At 44.8% G+C, this 20,169-nt stretch overlaps 1 protein-coding gene across 1 annotated transcript; it reads right to left on the bottom strand.

Moving 5' to 3' along the window:
• Window positions 1-844: 844 nt before the first annotated feature.
• Window positions 845-19,463, bottom strand: AAR2 (AAR2 splicing factor). Its single transcript, XM_065893344.1, has 3 exons — window positions 18,673-19,463; window positions 14,798-15,027; window positions 845-2,173 (listed from the first exon to the last, which is right to left on the bottom strand). Exons 1-3 carry the CDS (start codon window positions 19,427-19,429, stop codon window positions 2,006-2,008), a joined length of 1,155 nt encoding a protein of 384 aa, XP_065749416.1. The 5' UTR covers window positions 19,430-19,463; the 3' UTR covers window positions 845-2,005.
• Between the last annotated feature and the right edge of the window lie 706 nt (window positions 19,464-20,169).

Raw genomic sequence — 20,169 nt, 5'->3', positions numbered from 1 at the left:
TGTCAAGGCCAGTGGGAGACAAATTGTCCCAGTGGAGCTCTAGGTACTAAATTGCAATGCTGTTACTTCTAGGTAGTAACTCAAAACTGAGTGTGCCTCAGAACCCAGGCTGCACCCAGATTCACTGCCTCCGAGTTCCTGTATGGTGGGACTTGGGAGTCTGAACTTTTAAAAATTATTATTGAGATATAATTTACACACCATAAAAATTCACCATTTTAAAGCATACACTTGTATGGGTTTTTATGATACTCATAAGGTTGGCCAACCACCACCACTACCTACTTCCAGAACCTTGTCATCACCCGAAAAAGAAACCCAGTACCCATTAGCAGTCATTCCCCCTTCCCCACTCTCCCATCCCCTGGTAACCACTAATCCCTCTGTCTCTAGGGATTTGTCAACTCTGGACGATTCGTAAGAATGGAATCGTACAACATGTGGTCTTTGCGTCCAACTTCTTTCACTCTGCACAGTGTTTCCAAGGTTTGTCAATGCTGTGGCATGGATCAGGGCTTTATTCCTTTGGAATCTGCAATTTTAACAAGCTCCCCAGTAGTTCTGATGATTGGGCTTTGGGGAGAAAAAGAACAGCAAATTCATACAAGGTGAACCTTCTGGTTGCTATATAGATACAGGGCCTCAATCATTCCTGCAGGTGTGCCCATCTCAGAAGCCCCGCTGGTGACAGGAGACATCACTGGCCACTTGCCTCCTCCAGAGCCTGCAGAGGTTGGGCAGGGTCTCCTGGTGCCCGGTAGGGAGGACATGTGCATCTAAGGACAGTGCCTGGCTGTGGTGGGAACTGGGCAGATGAACTATGAGACTCACACAAGGGGATTTAGTCTCCACTCCAAGACTTTAATGTATGTTATGCTCTTGGAAAAACAATTCCAAGGAGACAAGTGGAACCGAAAGTCTTAACCAGAGGGGATTCTTATTCAGAAACCTAGTGTGAGCCGCAGCCTTGGGAGAGAGCAGCACAGGGACTCTGATCACAGTACAACAGTTTGAGGTCAGGGTGGCAGGGCCTGTGTGTATGATGCACGGGCCCTCAGGACTCCCAGGAAACCGGAGCACCATCACTCCTGTGGCTGACAGCCCCACAGCAGGACGGGGGGCGGACCCAGTCTGACCAGGTCGTCTCTGGAGCTCTGAATAAAGGCACAGAACTTCAACAGGGCCAAAGAAGCCTGTACAAAGCAAGAACGTTTCTCTTTGTCGTTGAATCTCCAGGTCATCAGAAACACTCGTGCTGGCTCTGGTGAGGAATGGGACCATACAAAGGGTCACCAAGGCCCACTTCTGGGTCTGAGGCCTCAGAACGGAGCAGATGGGAGGGGTGTGGCACTAGCAACGCCTCTGAGGTCAGGGGCTGCAATGATCTTGAAAGATTATCCACTGGGATCTCTGGACAGGAGAAAGGGACTTAAAGCAAAAGCTGACCACTCGTCAGATTCAACCCAACTGTCTTCTGTTATGCCCTCCCCAACCTGGGGCTCCAGGGTGGTCACACACCCATGTTTTCTGTGACGTATTCCCATCCAACAAGGGGCAGGCAGAAATCCTGGCTCATCTCCCTATTACCCTCTGATTAACTTTGAAAAAGTCACCAACTGACATCTCAGACTCCTGGGCAGTCCAGGGTTTCTAACCATTCTACGGAATAAACAATCGGTTCTCCTGGGCTTTGGGCTCAACTTCTCTTCTGGAAGGAAGCAAGCTGCTGCTGAGGCAGGTCTCTCCCAAGAGCTCATCTGGAATTCAGTTAGGTTATAGCACCGAGGCCAGGCTGACGGGGAACCCACAAATGTGCCTTCTAGATGGGGTACAGCCTCTCTGGCACTGAAGGAACTTATTTATTGGTGAAGGAGGGAATTCTGGCTCCATCTTTGTAGAACCTGCCAAGGCTGCTGCCCCAGTAAGTCCCAGTAGGACAGGTGAATGGAGGAGCCAGGACCGCAGCCGTGGGGAAGGAGCCTCCTCTGGCTGAGAGCTTTTCCAGTTAGCCAGTCCCCACGCCCTCGGGAAGAACCACCACCACCGGGGCGCAGTCCTCAGGCTCCGCCTCAAAGTCCCACTGAAACTTCTTGGTTAGGTGAGCTTGGAACTTTTCAGCTTTCTGCCTCAGGGTGGCATCCACGGCAACGCTGCAGGCAGATGAAAAGAAAACCTACAGAGAACAGAGGATAAGTCACTCCTAAGAACACAGAGGGGCTGAGAAAGCTGTGGAAATTTCCTCGTGGTGTTCAGCTCTCCGGGGTGGGTGGATCAGCCGCTGCTGGCACAGGCTCAGGACACCTACTGTGCTCCCCCCAAACCAAGAAAGAAGGTCCAAGCCCAGCTGAGAAGCTCGGGCAGGACCAGAATGGAAAATTACTATCTTGGGCAGAGATGCCCCACTGAGAGTAAGGCCAGCGGGGCCATCACCCTGGCCCTGCTCTCCGGGGAGATCTACTGGGCACCTGGACAGTAACTTAGAAAAAGAGGCAGTAGCTATACCAGCTGGTACTAAGAAAGGCATGGGGGTGCTTATAAGCCCCTGGATCCCATAAAATCCCAGGCCCTAACCCAGGGAGGGTGAACTGCTGCTCTAATCTAAATGGGCCCCAGGCTGCCAATCTGAGGTTTCTATTCCCCTTAAAAGCTTTGGTTTTTTTAAATTGTGGTAATATATACATAACACAAAATCTACCATTTTAAACATTAAAAAATTATAATTTAAAAGACTGTACTAAATACACATAATATTTACCATGTTAAGAGTATAGTCCAGTGGCATTAAGTATATTTACATTATTACACAACCATCACCACCAACCATCTCCAGAACTTTTTCATCTTGCCCAACTGAAACGACACCCATTAACTCCCCATTCCCCGCTTCCAGCCCCTGGTAACCACCATTCTACTTTCTCTCTATGAATCTGACTACTCTAGGTACCTCATATAAGTGGAATCACACAATATTTGTCCTTTTGTGCCTGACTTACTTCACTTAACATAATGTCCTCAAGGTTCACTCATGTAGGAAGTGCCAGAATTTCCTTCCTTTCTAAGGCTGAATGATATGCCACTGTATGTAGATACCACATTTTTTCCCCCACTCATCTGTCAATGGCCATTTGGGTTGTTTCTACCTTTTGGCTATTATAAATAATGCTGCTATGAACACGGATATAAAAATATCTCTTACAGAGTCATTGCTTTCAGTTCTTTGGGGTATATACCCAGAAGTGGAGTTTCTGAATCATAAGGTAATTCTGTTTAATGTTTTGAGGAACCACCATACTGTTTTCCACAGTGGCTGTGTCATTGTACATTCCCATCAGCAATGAACGAGGGTTCCAATTTCTCTACAATCTCTTCAGTATCTGTTATTTTGTTTTTGTTTGTTTGTTTACAATAGCTACCCAAATGGGTGTGTTGTCTGATTGTGTTTTGATTTGCCTTTCCCGAAGGATTAGTGATGCTGAATATCTTTTCATGTATTTATTGCCCATGTGTATATCTTCCTTAGAGAAAAGTCTGTTCAAGTCCTTTGCCCTTTTTTTTTTTTTTTTTTGGCGGTATGCGGACCTCTCACTGCTGTGGCCTCTCCTGTTGCGGAGCACAGGCTCCGGACGCGCAGGCTCAGCGGCCATGGCTCACAGGCCCAGCCGCTCCACGGCATGTGGGATCTTTCCGGACCGGGGCACGAACCCGTGTCCCCTGCATTGGCAGGCGGACTCTCAACCACTGCGCCACCAGGGAAGCCCTTTTTGCCCTTTTTTGATCAGGTTTTTTTATTTGTGTTGTTGAGTGATCGAAGTTCTTTATATATTCTGGATATTAATCCCTTGTTTTGATGTTCTTTTAAACTCAGTTTCATCTAATATAAACATGGGCAGGGGCAAACAGAGTAATTTTCCCTACCTTTGAAACTCCATTCCAGATTGTCCCGGATCTCAACCACTTCTCTAAGAATGACAGCAAACCCATTACTCCTTCTCACACTATTTTATTGTTCTCAAAGAAGTTTCATAGAGTAGTCCAATGGATCCTCACAAGGCCCTGGGAAGACACACTAGGATGCCTATTTTATGGAAATGGAGGCTGAGGGGAGTTAAATGGCCAGGTCAAAATTACCAGAAAGGAAGGAGCAGTTTTTCCCAGACTACCCGTTGGCTCCCTGCAAGACCACCCCAGACACAGCAGCATGAAGGTGAAAGCATCAATCTGATCCACATCACCTTCGTGTCACAGCTGGCCCGCAGGCCACCATGGAAGGAATCTGGGCTCCAGGGGCCTTGACCTGACAAAGGTAACAGGTGTACTCTGCAGCTGCTTCCAGGGACACACCCCTCCTAACTGCCTCTCCACTGTCTTTCTGTTAGCAGGAGTGAGGCTCATGGTCAGTGGTCTTTGTTTGGAGACACTTTGTTGGGGTGGTAGCAGGGACTGAAGTGACGGGGAGGGGAGTTCAGAAGCAGAAGGTGGGGGGTTACAGAATTTGGTTTCATTACTTGGGAACTGACTAAATACAGGAGCAGGAAGCACAGCTACAACAGAATACCAGATCAATAACTAATTAGAGGGGCTGTGTGAGCTCACTGGTGAGAGGGCAGTGGGGAAGCTGGTGGCCCGTCCATAGGCAGCTAATGGAGCTTGCTCTGGAGCACTGAACGTGAGGCTGGCTGAACCCTGGGGAGGGGCCTGGTATGGGAAGCAGAGAAGCCTTGTTTCAAACAGCATTAGTGCTGGAGGCCCTGTGCACCCATGGGTCTGCCCCCAGAGGTCCTGGGGGCGGGGGCCTGCTGGCTGAATTAGCAAAAGCCTCTTCCTGTTCTCCCTCCTTACACGGTAGATTGTACTACTCTCTACACAGCCCTTCCTCTCCTGCCACGTTGAGCAGCTGCCCAAACATGCTCCATTGCCGCTTCTGTGCCTCTACTCACACAGGCTTTTCCCTCTGCTTATAACACCTTTCTCCACCGCTGCTTTCTCCTCCTTCACCTACTAATTTCTACTAGTGACCCAAGCTCAGTTCAGATGCCACCTCCTTTGGGATGTCTTCCCAGACCAAAGACGGAACAGGTGCTCCTCTGTGCTCCCCCGGTGCCCAGGGTTACTTGGGACATAGCCTCACTCTCAGTCAGTAACCGTCCATTTACCATTGAGCACTCCCAAGAGACAAGGAGCAACCCCAAAGCAGAGACTCCTTTTCCTACCTGCATCCCACTCCCCTGGCACAGAGTCTGCCATATAAAAAGGACCCATTGGATGTTTAATGAACAAAAGAACGAAGAAGATCATACGTTCTATGAAAATCTATTTCTGGGTCCCTTTTGCACAGTGCCTGTACCAAATGATTGCTCGATAATTACATGATGGTGCTGGACAGAATAAGGGACTCGTCCTGGGGAGGACGTGGCTTATTTACCAGGCCCCTGAATGCCACCGGCTCACAAGCCATCTCCTTGTGACAGTTCTCTTATAAAAGCCCAAGCTGAAAGGAACTGCTCCAACCTCTGTTCCCCCAGTACTGTGCCTGGGCATCCCTTATGGCATTTCTCACACTCTGCTTGCATCACAGTGACCTGTGCCCCTTCAGAGTAGGGGTCACTTCCTAATTATCAATGTGACCCACACAGCAGATCGCCCAGGGCCTGGCATAGAGTTGGGGCCCACAGGATGCTCACTGAATGGATATGAATGAGATGTAGGGATGGCCAGCAGTGAGAGACTGGAACAGGCTGGGTGCATACTTGTCATTCATCCTTCCCACCCACCTCTCCAACATCGCCATGGGGGTAACATCAACTAGAGGCAGGTATAACTGAAGGCTTCAGTCTGAAAAATAAGGCTTCTAATTTGAAAAGTGCTACGTCCTTTTTAAAGAACTTGTCAGTCTAATCTTTACTACAAACTGGGAGGTAGGATAGGAAATTACTATTCCCATTGTACAGATAAGGATGGTGATAAATGCTGAGTAAGTGATAAATGTCAAGCAAGATCCAGTCCCAGTAGGCAAATCGAAATCCTTCTTCCCTACCAAAACCTTCTTTTTGTCTTGACACAGACATAATACATCCTTGATATTTTCAGCCGTGTCCTATGGGGAACCAAGGGGCTTGGAGACCAGGTGCTTCTGGAACTGTCTCTTCTGCAGGCCTCCAGGACCCAGGTCACAGCCTAGGTTGCCTGTTTTAAAAAACCAACTTTATTGAGGCATAATTTACATACAATTAAATTCATCCATTTTAAGTGTTCAATTCGTTTTGATAAATGTATACACCCATGCAACCACTATATGATGTAATCAAGATAGGTATCTGTTTATAGCTTTTTCTTTTGGTATCCAGTCTATGAGTTTAAAGGCCCATATACCATCACAATCAGGATACTGAACCGTTCCATCACTCCAAAAATATTCCCTCACACTGCCCCTTACAGATCAAATCCTCCCCTTGACCCTAGCCCCTGGCATCCATTCATCTATTTTTGTCCCTATAGTTTACAAACTTGTTATTTTAAAAATTCACAATTCAGAAGAGATGTTTAGACAGTATCTGGTTTCCAAACAACAATTTACTTTGATTCTCTTGTTTTTAGATTAATTGTATGCCTTCTTATATAAATTTAGTAATGATCTGGTTATTTTATTTACTTAAGTGAAACAAGTAAACTTTTTAAAATCACTGAGAAATGAATCATCTTAATATGGGAATATGAATCCTGGATATTTTAAAAATACTTTTGAAAAAGGATAATAACGTTTCACAAACATCTGCACTTTAGAACTAAAAGAACACCCATTGGGTATTTTTCTTCAAATTAAAAAAAAAGGTATTAATACTTTTACCATTAAGTCTATATATTGTAAAATTGTACTTTAGTCAGAAATGTGAAAGCTTTCTTTTAAACCCCAGTAAAATAAATTGAGTTCAGTCAGGTCACCTTGAGAAATTCAAAATACCACGGTAGATAGCTGAGTCACTGCTTATCCTATTTTGTGGCTAGACCAAAAAGATGAAATTTCCTAATTTTTTCAATTCCCACATGATTATTCAACTTAGAATGAAACTAGCCAAAGGTAGTACATTTTATTTCCACTTGCAGAAGAAGTAAGTGGTGTTAAAAGCAAGACTATCACTTCACAACAATTACCAAGGCGAAAAGCAGCAGAATCATGTTTTCTGAGGTCAGTTTAAAGAATTTGGGATGTTTCATCTGGGGCTCTAATCATATATGGGAGCCCACCACAGTGGGCTTTAGAATCAAAGTTCAGCCTTGCCATCCACTAGCTCTGACAAACTCAGGCAAAATTATGTGACCTCCCTGTTCCTGTCTTCTCATCTGTAAAATGGGATTATATACTTAACTTCTAGCATTGTTGTGAGGGCTAAATGAAATAATGCACAGTAAGTGTGCAGAAGTGATAGTTGATGGCAGGAGGTGCAGGAGTAGGCAGGTGAAATTTATCAGAGCTGGTGTTTTGACAAAAACACAGGCATATGCTGTTTTATTGCACTTCTCAGGTATTGCATTTCTTACAAAATGAAGGTCTGTGGCAACCCTGCATTGAGCAAGTCTATCAGCACCATTTTCCCAACAGCATTTGCTCACTTTGTGTCTGTGTCATATTCTGGTAATTCTCAAAATATTTCAAACCAAAAACATTATGACTATACCTAGGAATAAACCTACCTAAGGAGACAAAAGACCTGTATGCAGAAAACTATAAGACACTGATGAAAGAAATTAAAGATGATACAAACAGATGGAGAGATAGACCATGTTCTTGGATTGGAAGAATCAACATTGTGAAAACAACTATACTACCCAAAGACTCAATGCAATCCCTATCAAACTACCAATGGCATTTTTCACAGAACTAGAACAAAAAATTTCACAATTTGTATGGAAACACAAAAGACCCCAAACAGCCAAAGCAATCTTGAGAAAGAAAAACAGAGCTGGAGGAACCAGGCTCCCGGACTTCAGAGGATACTACAAAGCTACAGTAATCAAGACAGTATGGTACTGGCACAAAAACAGAAATACAGATCAATGGAACAGGATAGAAAGCCCAGAGATAAACCCACACACCTATGGTCACCTTATTTTTGATGAAGGAGGCAAGAATATATAATGGAGAAAAGACAGCCTCTTCAGTAAGTGGTGCTGGGAAAACTAGACAGCTACATGTAAAAGAATGAAATTAGAGGGCTTCCCTGGTGGCGCAGTGGTTGAGAGTCTGCCTGCCAATGCAGGGGACACAGGTTCGAGCCCTGGTCTGGGAAGATTCCACATGCTGCGGAGCAACTAAGCCCATGAGCCACAACTACTGAGCCTGCACGTCTGGAGCCTGTGCTCTGCAACAAGAGAGGCCGCAATAGTGAGAGGTCTGCACACTGCGATGAAGAGTGGCCCCCGCTTGCCACAACTAGAGAAAGCCCTTGCACAGAAACGAAGACCCAACACAGCCAAAAATAAATAAATAAATAAAAGCCATTTCTAAAAAAAAAAAAAGAATGAAATTAGAACCCTCCCTAACACCATACACAAAAATAAACTCAAACTGGATTAAAGACCTAAATGTAAAACCAGACACTATCTAACTCTTAGAGGAAAACATAGGCAGAACCCTCTATGACATAAATAACAGCAAAATCCTTTTTGACCCACCTTGTAGAGAAATGGAAATAAAAACAAAAATAAACAAATGGGACCTAATGAAACTTAAAAGCTTTTGCACAGCAAAGGAAACCATAAACAAGACGAAAAGACAACCCTCAGAATGGGAGAAAATATTCGCAAATGAAGCAACTGACAAAGGATTAATCTCCAAAATTTACAAGCAGCTCATGCAGCTCAGTATCAAAAAAACAAACAACCCAATCCAAAAATGGGCAGAAGACCTAAATAGACATTTCTCCAAAGAAGACATACAGATTGTCAACAAACACATGAAAGGATGCTCAACATCACTAATCATTAGAGAAATGCAAATCAAAACTACAATGAGGTATCACCTCACACCAGTGAGAATGGCCATCATCAAAAAAATCTACAAACAATAAATGCTGGAGAGGGTGTGGAGAAAAGGGAACCCTCTTGCACTGTTGGTGGGAATGTAAATTGATACAGCCACTATGGAGAACAGTATGGAGGTTCCTTAAAAAACTAAATCCCACTACTGGGTATATACCCTGAGAAAACCATAAATCAAAAAGAGTCATGTACCACAATGTTCATTGCAGCTCTATTTACAAGAGCTAGGACATGCAAGCAACCTAAGTGTCCATCCACAGATGAATGGATAAAGAAGATGTGGCACATATACACAATGGAATACTACTCAGCCATAAAAAGGAACGAAATTGAGTTATTTGTAGTGAGGTGGATGGACATAGAGTCTGTCATACAGAGTGAAGTAAGTCAGAAAAAGAAAAGCAAATACCATATGCTAACACATATATATGGAATCTAAAAAAAAAAAATGGTTCTGAAGAACCTTGGGGCAGGAAAGGAATAAAGATGCAGACATAGAGAATGGACTTGAGGACACAGGGAGGGGGAAGGGTAAGCTGGGATGAAGTGAGAGAGTGGCATGGACATATATACACTACCAAATGTAAAATAGATAGCTAGTGGGAAGCAGCTGCATAGCACAGGGAGATCAGCTTGGTGCTTTGTGACCACCTAGAGGGGTGGGATAGGGAGGGTGGGAGGGAGATGAAAGAGGGAGGGGATATGGGGATATATATATATATGTATAGCTGATTCACTTTGTTATAAAGCAGAAACTAACACACCATTGTAAGGAAATGATACTCCAATAAAGATGTTAAAAAAAAAAAGATTACGACTCACTGAGGGCGCAGATGACGGTTAGCATTTTTTAGCAATAAAGTGCTTCACTAAGGTATTTTCTTTTAAGACATAATGCTACTGCACACTTAATAGACTATGTATAGAGTAAACATGACTTTTATATGCACTGGGAAACCAAAAAATTCATGTGACTCACTTCTGGTGATATTCACTTTATTGTGGTAGCCCAGCACCTAACCCACAATATCTCCAAGGTATGCCGGTACTACAGACATCATTGTCAGAGCTAGTGTTTTCCCTTGAGACTTAAAGGTGGACACTAGCATTTCGAATACTGGCAAGAAATGAAGCTGGAGAGCCTATTGCGTGGCTAAATGCAGCTGGAGAGCCTATTTAGTGGCCTACTGCGACTAAAAGTATTAAAAAAACCAGGTTACATGACTATATGCCTAAATGCTATGCAATCAGTAATAAGAGTTCTTATTTTGTACATAATTCACTTTATAACATACTACTAAATTCAGATTATCCTTTTATTGGTTTTAAACAAATTATGATGACTCAAGTTGCTTCAAATAAAAGAAAAAACTGTATCTATTTTTATAAAACAAATAATTTTTATTCAAGCTAATCCATGGGATTTGTAAAAATCAGTGGCATCTATTCAAAGGGGCCTCTACTGGCAGAGGGCATCATGTCACTGATTTTACACAAGCTAATGTGGCTGTCTTTAAGTGCTCACACACAAACACCAGTCCCTCTCCATGTGTAGCAGTCATTTAAACTCTGAAGTAAGAAAGCCAGTTCTACTTACTTGATGACCTGCGGGGAGAGCAGGTGGCTGGCTAAGGAAGGCTTTTATGGGCTGATTCATTCACTCACAAACACCCGGAGTGAGTGCCTGTGTGTAGGGTGACAGGATCTCACTGCCAAGATGGCATCAGTGAAACTTGCCATCAAAAAAGAGAAGAGTTTTGAAATACCCTTTCCGCATTTTGCCCATTGAAATCTGTATCATCCTTCAAGCTCATGATCAAATGCCCTCCTTCACAAAAACGCCATTCCTGACTCTCTGTCTCAACTCTCAATTCCAGCCTGAATGAACCAACCAACCCCTCTCTGGTGCTCCTAATGCCCTTTGACCAGACTTCACTGTTTACACCTGTCATAGCAGGGTCATCTGTTCACACTGCCACAGGAATTATGCACTAAAAACACCCAATAACACAAAGTGAGATCAGTGCTAGGCCTCAAGTAGGTGTTGAATATAACCAGATGAACAAAAAATAGGCTTCTGGTAAAAGCCCATGGCTCAGTGGGGAAGTCAGGCAGACAATATATACATTTCACAAGCACAGCCTGTGCAATATAACAGTGACACGGACAAAGTAGGCTAATAGTATGGAAAGGAGGGAGATATCAGGGATGGCACCACAGAGAGGGATGCCTAGAGGGCATCCTGTAGGATCAACAAGTACAGGCGGAGGGAAAATCAGGTTCAGTTAAGTAGACATGAAACATGGGTATAAAGTTTCAGTCGTGCCAGATGAAAAAGTTCTAGAGATCCTCTCTGCTTATAGTTAACAGTACTGTACTGTACACTTAAAAAATCAAGAGGGTAAATCTCATGTTACGTATTTTTTACAATTAAAAAAAAAGAGGGGGGCTTCCCTGGTGGCGCAGTGGTTGAGGGTCTGCCTGCCGATGCAGGGGACATGGGTTCGTGCCCCGGTCCGGGAGGATCCCACATGCCGCGGAGCTGCTGGGCCCGTGAGCCATGGCCGCTGAGCCTGCGCGTCCGGAGCCTGTGCTCCGCAGCGCGAGAGGCCACAACAGTGAGAGGCCCGCGTACTGCAAAAAAAAAAAAAAAAAAAAAGAGGAAGGCATGGAACAGCATGGCATCTCTGGCAACTTGCAAGGAGACCACTACTGCTGGAGTTGATGGTGGAAAATAGGGAAAGGAAGGAAAAGCTGGAGAACAGATTAGGAGCCTGATCAGAATGGGTATTATCACCTAGGTTTGGGCTTGTAACTTTTTAGGCAACGAGGACCACAGAGAAATAGAATCAGAGGTGCATTTTGGTGGCAGTGTGGGAGACAGATGGACTGATGGGGGTAAACATGGAAGTTCATAAACTCTGATGCAGTCTAGATGAGACCAAAAGGCCCGGGTTAGGAAAATGGTACTGCCTTCTAAAACACTTAGGGCTACCTGGAGTTATCTGGTTAATTCATTTGTTTACTTTCCCACCAAAATCTAAACTCCAAGTCAGGGACTCTGTCTGTCTTGCCCAGAGCTACATTTCCCATCCTAGAACAGGGCCTTGTATACAACAGGTACACAGCAAACGCCTGCTAAATCAATGAAGAGAAGCTTCTGCACAAGTTCTTCGACTTTCAGAGTTTTATGTCAGCTGCCTGATCACATGGACTCTTCCAACAGTATGCTGGTTTTAGAAAAGTGCTCTGTACCTCTAAGAAACAAGCTAACTCATATACATATTCCTCAACACTCCGAGAAGAACGTTGTATATGAAGAAAGAATGCTTAAAAAACAGGTGTTGAGGGGGCTTCCCTGGTGGCGCAGTGGTTGAGAATCTGCCTGCTAACGCAGGGGACACGGGTCCGAGCCCTGGTCTGGGAGGATCCCACATGCCGCGGAGCAACTAAGCCCGTGAGCCACAAGTACTAAGCCTGCGCATCTGGAGCCTGTGCTCCCCAACAAGAGAGGCCGCGATAGTGAGAGGCCAGCGCACGGCGATGAAGAGTAGCTCCCACTTGCCACAACTAGAGAAAGCCCTCGCACAGAAATGAAGACCCAACACAGCAAAAATAAATAAATTAATTTAAAAAAAAACAAAAAAAGAATAAGGTCTTTGAATGCAGAGAATGTGCTTTAAAAAACAAAAAACAGGGGCTTCCCTGGTGGCGCAGTGGTTGAGAGTCCGCCTGCCAATGCAGGGGACACGGGTTCGAGCCCTGGTCCGGGAAGATCCCACATGCCGCGTAGCAACTAAGCCCATGTGCCACAACTGCTGAGCCCGCGTGCCACAACTACTGAGGCCCATGCGCCTAGAGCTTGTGCTCCACAGCAAGAGAAGCCACCACAATGAGAAACACGCGCACCACAATGAAAAGTAGCCCCCGCTCGCCTCAACTAAAGAAAGCCTGCGCGCAGTGACGAAGACCCAGCACAACCAAATATAAATAAAATAAATTTATAAAAAAAAAAACAAAAAAAAACAGGTGTTGATATTTTTTTTTTAAGGCACATGTCCTGGATTTTTCCAAATAATGACATCAAATTTTCTTGGTGAAAAGTCCAAAGACAAAATTCTTCTAATCATCAGCTTTGCACACCCTACCTGGACATCGAGCAATCCAGCTGGGCCCTTTCTGCTTTGTAAATCATTGCTGGCAACAAAGCCTCAGCAATGAGAGCTCAGCTGCTGGTCATGCTGACAACGGTTGGACAGCCAACGACACACTGCGGCCCTCCTATGTTTGCACGACAGCACTAGGGCATATCACAAGGGCAGCACGTATTCCCACTGCCAGAGGCCAGTTAGCAGGCTGCTGCCTCCTACTGCTCTGCAACCCATGACCCAGTAACTGGGGCGATTTCCCCTGCAGAGGAAGGCTAAAGGGATTTAATTTCTCTGTGATATCAAGAACCAATAAAAGGGCAGTTTTATAACTCTCATGAAGTGGAATACACCAGGCTCAAACCATCAGCCTGACTGACTCATCCCCATGGTCCACACAAGTCCTTCAACTTCAGAGGTTTATGTCAGCTGCCTGATCACAGGGACTCTTCCAACAGAATGCTGGTTTTAGAAAAGTATTCTGTATCTCTGAGAAACAGGCCCCTGATAGGTATGTCCACTAATGTCAATCAAGACTCTTTTCGGTGGGGGGGGATCTACACTGTATTCGGTATGTAGGGGCATAAGCATAGGCCTTAAACCAAGACTCAGGCCTGGGTACAAATCCTGACTCTGCCACCTACCAGCTGTGTGACCTTATATTAATGATTTAATCTTTTAGAGTTTCAGTGTTCTCATTTGTAAAATGGGAAAAATCCTCCGTCTCACGTGCTCCAGAGATTAAATGAGGGAACCCATATAAAGAGATAAGCATGGTGCCTATTAAATGCCAACAGGCATTTAATGACTGTTCATTCCTTCCCTTACCATGGGTGGGAGTGGGAGGTTAGTGAATAGCCACCTTTTAAGGAGCAGGCCTGTGGGGGTCTCACACACAGTGAAAAAAAAGTCATGAAACAGAAAGTATGGAAACTGACAGCCTGCAGCTTCTGCCTCTTCTATACTTGAGAAAGTTACACAATGTGAGTGACAGAGGCTGTCCCAAGAACATAAAGGAAGCTAATCTGTTTGCAAAGGGAGGAAATAGCACAGGATGGAGATTGTAAGTTGTTTGAAGCTTCTTCCCTAATTATCACTCATAATGAAAATTTAATTGCTGAGTTAAAAGCAAATTTCACTTTTTCTGTCAGAGAATCTCTGAAGAAACTGGCACATTTTGTTTGAACAGGAAATCAAAGTTACTTTAATGCCTAAATGAGATCTAAGGAGCTGCAGATGTTTCCCTGGGAATAACTAGCTTCAAAACTCTGTCCTACTGGTTTGCAGCAACTTACAGCTACAGGGAGGCAGAAATAAAAACTGTTTTGAGCCGAGTTGCTCAAGGGGTGGGGCTGACTCAAATTCCAAGTACCCCAGTGCTAGGCACCTTGGGGGGCGAGGCAGAGAGAAGGAGAGAGGGTCTCTGGAATTAAGGAGCTTATAATCAAGCAGGAGAGAGAGAACCAGGGAACAGCCTACTATTAGGAAACTGAAATGAAGACAACTTGGCTCAGGAAAGAAGAGCAAAAAAAAAAGGTAAGCCTCCAAGGGTACTTTCACACACCCTGGCCTTAATTCTGACCCACTTGGGTGTCAGCCAAAAGCCTGCTCACCTGTAAGGTGCTGGTGAGGAAGTTGTCCTGGGAGACAATGTCCACAAAGAAGTCGGCGGGGATCTCGCCAAGCTGGTGGTACAGGATGGAGATGAGGTTGACGTAAAGGGTGTGGTGCTTCACCATGGCCTCTTCTGACCGGCACAGAAGGTTCAGGAGCTGCTTCCAGTGCTCGAATGCCTCGTACACGTTCCCCAGCAGGAAGCATACAAAGGCAAACTGGAGTTCACCTGAAAGGTGCAGAGAGGAGAAATGATCCTGAGGGACAGGAGTACTGGCTGACACTACTAAGCCTCCAGTTCCACTGGGCCTCAGCAATAAGTGGCTTTCTATCCTTGTCACTCTTCCAGAGCCCGGCACAGGGTTTTGCACCTAGCAGCTGCTCAATAAAAGTTTGCTGAACTGCTATAAACTCAAGCCATGAGAAACCAAACTGGTTTTGGATTTCTGTGATATCTGAGTACAAGAGAAGAGGCACACGTAGTATTTGCCTAGCATTTAACAAGTTTACAAAATGTGTCCATGGATGTTATGCCAAGTGGATCCCCAAACTGGCTGCCCATCTGAAATACTAAGAGAACTTGTTAAAAATAAAGCTGCCCAAGCCTCACCACCAGAGCTCCTGGTTGAGGACAGATGATGGGGCCTCAGTATCTGTAGCTCTAACAAGCTTCCCAGGTGCTTCTGATGCACACGGTCTGCTTCAGGGTCAGGGAAATGCTGCATTACACCACATAATCCTCAGCCCAACTCCACAAGGTGATCAGGGAAGGTGGTATTTGCCTCATTTCATAGATGAGGTCAAGCAAATTGCCCAAGGTCACACATCTAATGCTTAGCAACTGAACAATGGAAAGATAAAACAGATTTCTTTTTAAAATTTATTTTATTCATTTATTTTGGGCTGCATTGGGTCTTCGTTGCTGTGCATGGGCTTCTCATTGTGGTGGCTTCTCCTGTTGCAGAGCACCAGCTCTAGGCGCATGGGCTTCAGTAGTGTGGCTTCAGTAGCTGTGGCTCGCGGGCTTAGTTGCTCCGTGGCATGTGGGATTTTCCCGGACCAGGGCTTGAACCCATGTCCCCTGCATTGGCAGGCAGATTCTTAACCACTACGCCACCAGGGAAGCCCTAAAACAGATTTCTATTGGGTAGGAACAGTCCTAGAGCCTCCCTGAACAAGAAAATTCAGGAGTACTTGTTCCAGGGTTAGCCTGCCAGCCAAATTATTTTTCTTTGTTTAATCACAGGGCTCTGTGATTTGATCTCTATGAGCAGCCTGTGGTTAAGAGCATGGGCTCTGGAGCCAAAATGCATAGGTTCAAATCTCAGCTCCACCACTTAGCAGCTGTGTGACTTTGGGCACGTTACTTAATCTGTTTATGCTTCAATTTCCTTATTTGAGGGTTGTAGTGAAGATTAAATGAATCAATATAGTATATATAAAGCATTTAGCATAATGCCTGGCACAAAGTATCACTCAAGAAATCTTAGTTATTATTCCCACATTCCCACCAGATCCCTGTCTCAAACAGAGACCTGGTAATCCAGAAGCCATCGTCCTTGGGCAAGCAGCTGGGTCTCTAGTTGCCAAGATAAACTGTTGCTGATCAGAGACGCTCTCTCTGGCTTCAAATTTAAGGAGGGCTTCTGTGGTATATCTACGTGTGGGCCATAAAAAGAACAGATGTACTCAATACTAAATACCTCTTTAAATGCATGGTGTCTGATCTGTCACCTCTGGAGACCTGGAAAAACTAGTTCTCTGTTCCTAGGCTTGTGGAACCAAGTTTGATTTGTGTGGATAGCTACCTAGTCTAGATATTTTGAACATCTGATCAATATTTTCAAAATATAGTTAAACTTTCTATAGGTTAGAAAATTTAACCTTTTCTAGAGGTTAATGATTTGCTTCTTCAGTTGGCTTTACCTCGTTAGTTTGTGAAAATACGAGCTTATTCTCTGAATTTAGGGCATTTGTCTAAATTCATACATTTCTGGCTCAGTCTAAAATTAAATTATGAGATCAGAAATAGTTTCAAAGGACTGTCATGAAGATACAGTAATCCCTGAAACAGACCTTTTCACAAGATTACTTTGAAGAACTGAAATGTTTAAGAGGTAGAAAACAGGATTTCTGTTCATTTTTTTTTCTGTTTATTTTTAAGCCAGAATTTCAAGTGTTACTTATTAAATGAAAATAGACACCCCATAAAATGTCCCTTTTTATCAGCTAAGCCTATTATGTAAAAGGCCCTATATTCAAAATTCTCACTGATCTTCCAATAGAAAAAGATGTAAATATTGGACAACTTATACAAGAAAAAATATTAACAACTATTAAAGATGTGACAAATGTTTGCTGTCACTAGTAATCGAAGAAATATAAATTGAAACAAGATGTCATTTTTCAACTATCCAGTTGGAAGAGACCTTTGCTAAACTGCCATATCAAATGCCATGTCAAAGGTGATGGGCAACAGCCTCACCAGCTGGCAAGGATGCATGACCTTCTCCTGGCAACATGTACACTCTGATCCAACAATTTCACCCCGAAATGTATGCAGAAGGGCACACAAGGACATTCATTAGACGCCACTTATAATAGGGAAAATAGGGACATCTTAAAGATCCATCAACAGGGGTTGGTTCAATTACTATGGAACATAAGTAGCCACTAAAGAGAAGTGACCATTTCAGTGACATGGAAAAATGTTTACATTAAAGCAAATTACAGAATAATATACTGTAGTCTTGTTTTTGTAAAAATATTATATATACAAAAACACATAACTGAATAAAAAAAGACTAAAAGGAAACACAAAAATATATTAAACTGAGAAATACATATAAATATATACCTAAAAGATGGAAAATAAGTACAACAAAGTACAAAACAATGGTTATTTCTAGGTGGTGGGATTTGGAATTTTATTTTTGTTTTTCTTCTAGGATGAATATATGTTATTTTTTTGTAATAAGGGGGGAAAACAACAATAAAAACTATGACAATTAAAAGAAAATCACTGGGACTTCCCTGGTGGTCCAGTGGTTAAGAATCCACCTTCCAATGCAGGGCACGTGGGTTCGATCCCTGGTTGGGGAACTAAGATCCCACATGCCATGGGGCAACTGAGCCCATGCGCCACAACTACTTAGCCCACGTGCTCTGAAGGCCGTGCCCCACAACTAGAGGAGAGCCTGTGCACCACAACTACTGAGCCCACACAGTCTGCAGCCTGCGTGCCACAGCTAGAGAGAAGCCCACACACCACAATGAAAGATTCCACGTGCCACAACTAAGACCTGATGCAGCCAAAATTTTTTTAAAATAAAATTTTAAAAATTTAAAGAAAAAGAATTGGACCTTTAAAAAAAATAGAAAAAGAAAATCACTGTTCTGGATGAAGCCTTGAGAGAGTCAGGAGCAAACTGAGGGGGGAGGTGGGAGGCCCCCAGGAACACGGCTGGGCCTGGGAACCAGGAGCCCTAGGCTTTGGTCTCACTTCGACTACACCACTTGGCAGCCAAATCCTTTCCCTCTGTGGACCTCAATCTGTACGACGCGGTGGCACGGAGGCTGGGCCACGCCACCAGTACACAAACCCAGGACTGTCTGCATCAGGTTCACCCACAGTGCTTGTCTGTTAGGTAGACAGAGAGATAAATTGCTGGGGCCCCAATCCAGATCTCTTGAATCATCCTCCAGGGGTAAGACCTGGGGATCTGTATCTTTAACAAGCATTCTGGGCAAGACCGCCTCCTAGCCAGTTTTAGGAACCACTGGACTAGATAACCCAAGATGTATTCCTTGTTCTCAAGCCCTCCTACTATATACACCTCCCCTGGCCCACTCTCAAAGCCTTGTTCCTCCTCACCTAGCACGTCCTGGGGACTTTGGGGGAACTGCTTGCTGAGCACGGTCTCCAGAGCATAGCTCAGGTCCATGCTGTGCCTGGTTATCTCGGCTGGCGTGGCACCTGCCGGGAACATCTGTGTGGGCAGCTCGGAGAAGCGGATCTCTGTGCCGGGTCTGGGCTTCATCTCGGGCAGCCGGGCCAGGCCTTCCTGGTAGCTTTTGCACTCAGTGCCGCAGCGGGGTAGATTCTGCTCCACCCGGTCCTTGGTGTACTTCATGGAGAGCACAGGCAGCACCTCTGAGAAGGCACAGATCTGCCGACTCTCGGGCTGGAGCTTCTCCACTGTGGCCTCACTGATGAAGTTGGTTAGTGAGATCCACTTCTTGAGTGTAGCATATGGGTAAGGTCCCAGGAACTGGTCCAGCTCCTGGAGGTTGGCCCTCATGGCCTCCACCACAGCCTCTGGGGCTGGGGACAGGTCTACCTCTTCCTGGACTGCATCCCAGCGCAGGACCTTCAGCCCCCGCTGCTGTAGGCTAAGGAAGAAGCCCATACGGGGGCCCACCTCCCTGGGATTGGCCTTGTCCACAGAGCTGTAGTGGAGGAAGTGGATGCCTGGAGGGATCATCTTCACACCCCGGAACTTGGGCCCCACCTCCCAGGAGTTGTAGTCAATGCCAAACTCTGTCCCCTTGGGCATATTCAGGATGACCACAGTGGCCCCTTCAAAGAAGAGGTGCTTGGCAAGCTCAGGATCCATCTGCATGGCAGCCATGGGACCAGTGGTGAGTGACCAAAAAGAAAACTTTTCTAGTTTTCCAGAACAGCTGAAAAAGAAATATATCAGAGTTAATCAGAACCTGGGGAAGGATGCTTCATTTGCTGAGCATTCTCTATGTGCTAGATATTGAACTAGACCCCTGACGTAATTATCTCCCTTAATTTTCACCACAACCCTGCATTGTTTTACAGATGAAGAAAATAAGACTCAAAGAGAAGAGGGGTTTTGTGTTTTGGTTTAATGAGCAAGAACACTCACTTCACAGCTGGAAAGACAATCAGTTAAAGAAAAGTGACATGTTCAAGGTCACAGAGGACCCAGTTAGAACCTGGGTACCCTGCCCTCCAGGCCAGTGTCCTTTCCACTGTTCACTCAGGATCTACTCTCAGATCTCCTTCTCACAACAGAGGATGAAGGCAGAGAAAGCTTGGCTGGTCCATTCTAACTATAACTCTGCCTAAACTGTCTTAAACTCTAACTCTGTCTAAAACCTATTGCTGGAGAGTCCCCAGAAGAGTTGAGAAGCACCCACTCAGTTTCCTATAAGCCTCAGGGAAGGCCCAGAAATGGACCAAAGGTGGAAAGTGGGTGCTCAGTATCTAAAATTCACAAAAGGTTTGGGCAGTGAAAGAGCTTTTCAACCACAACCACACCCTTCTTCTCTTACTTATAAAAAACCTGAAGTCCAGGGAGTGAAACGACTTCCCAAAGGGTTCACAGTCAGTAGCAGCTCT

The sequence above is a fragment of the Phocoena phocoena genome, chromosome 15, assembly GCF_963924675.1.
Source record: "Phocoena phocoena chromosome 15, mPhoPho1.1, whole genome shotgun sequence".
NCBI lineage: Eukaryota > Metazoa > Chordata > Mammalia > Artiodactyla > Phocoenidae > Phocoena > Phocoena phocoena.
The sequence above is the reverse complement of the archived record's forward strand: the minus strand, read 5'-3'. Positions and strand labels throughout refer to the sequence as shown.

Bases quoted from the DNA above. Each gene is read 5' to 3' on its own strand.
- AAR2 (XM_065893344.1), bottom strand. From the start codon at position 19,429: ATGGCTGCCATGCAGATGGATCCTGAGCTTGCCAAGCACCTCTTCTTT. The intron at 15,028-18,672 runs GTGAGGAGGAAC...TGCACCTTTCAG, and splicing joins AAGTCCCCAGGACGTGCTAG to GTGAACTCCAGTTTGCCTTT. The intron at 2,174-14,797 runs GTGAGCAGGCTT...TGTTCTCTGTAG, and splicing joins TCCTCACCAGCACCTTACAG to GTTTTCTTTTCATCTGCCTG.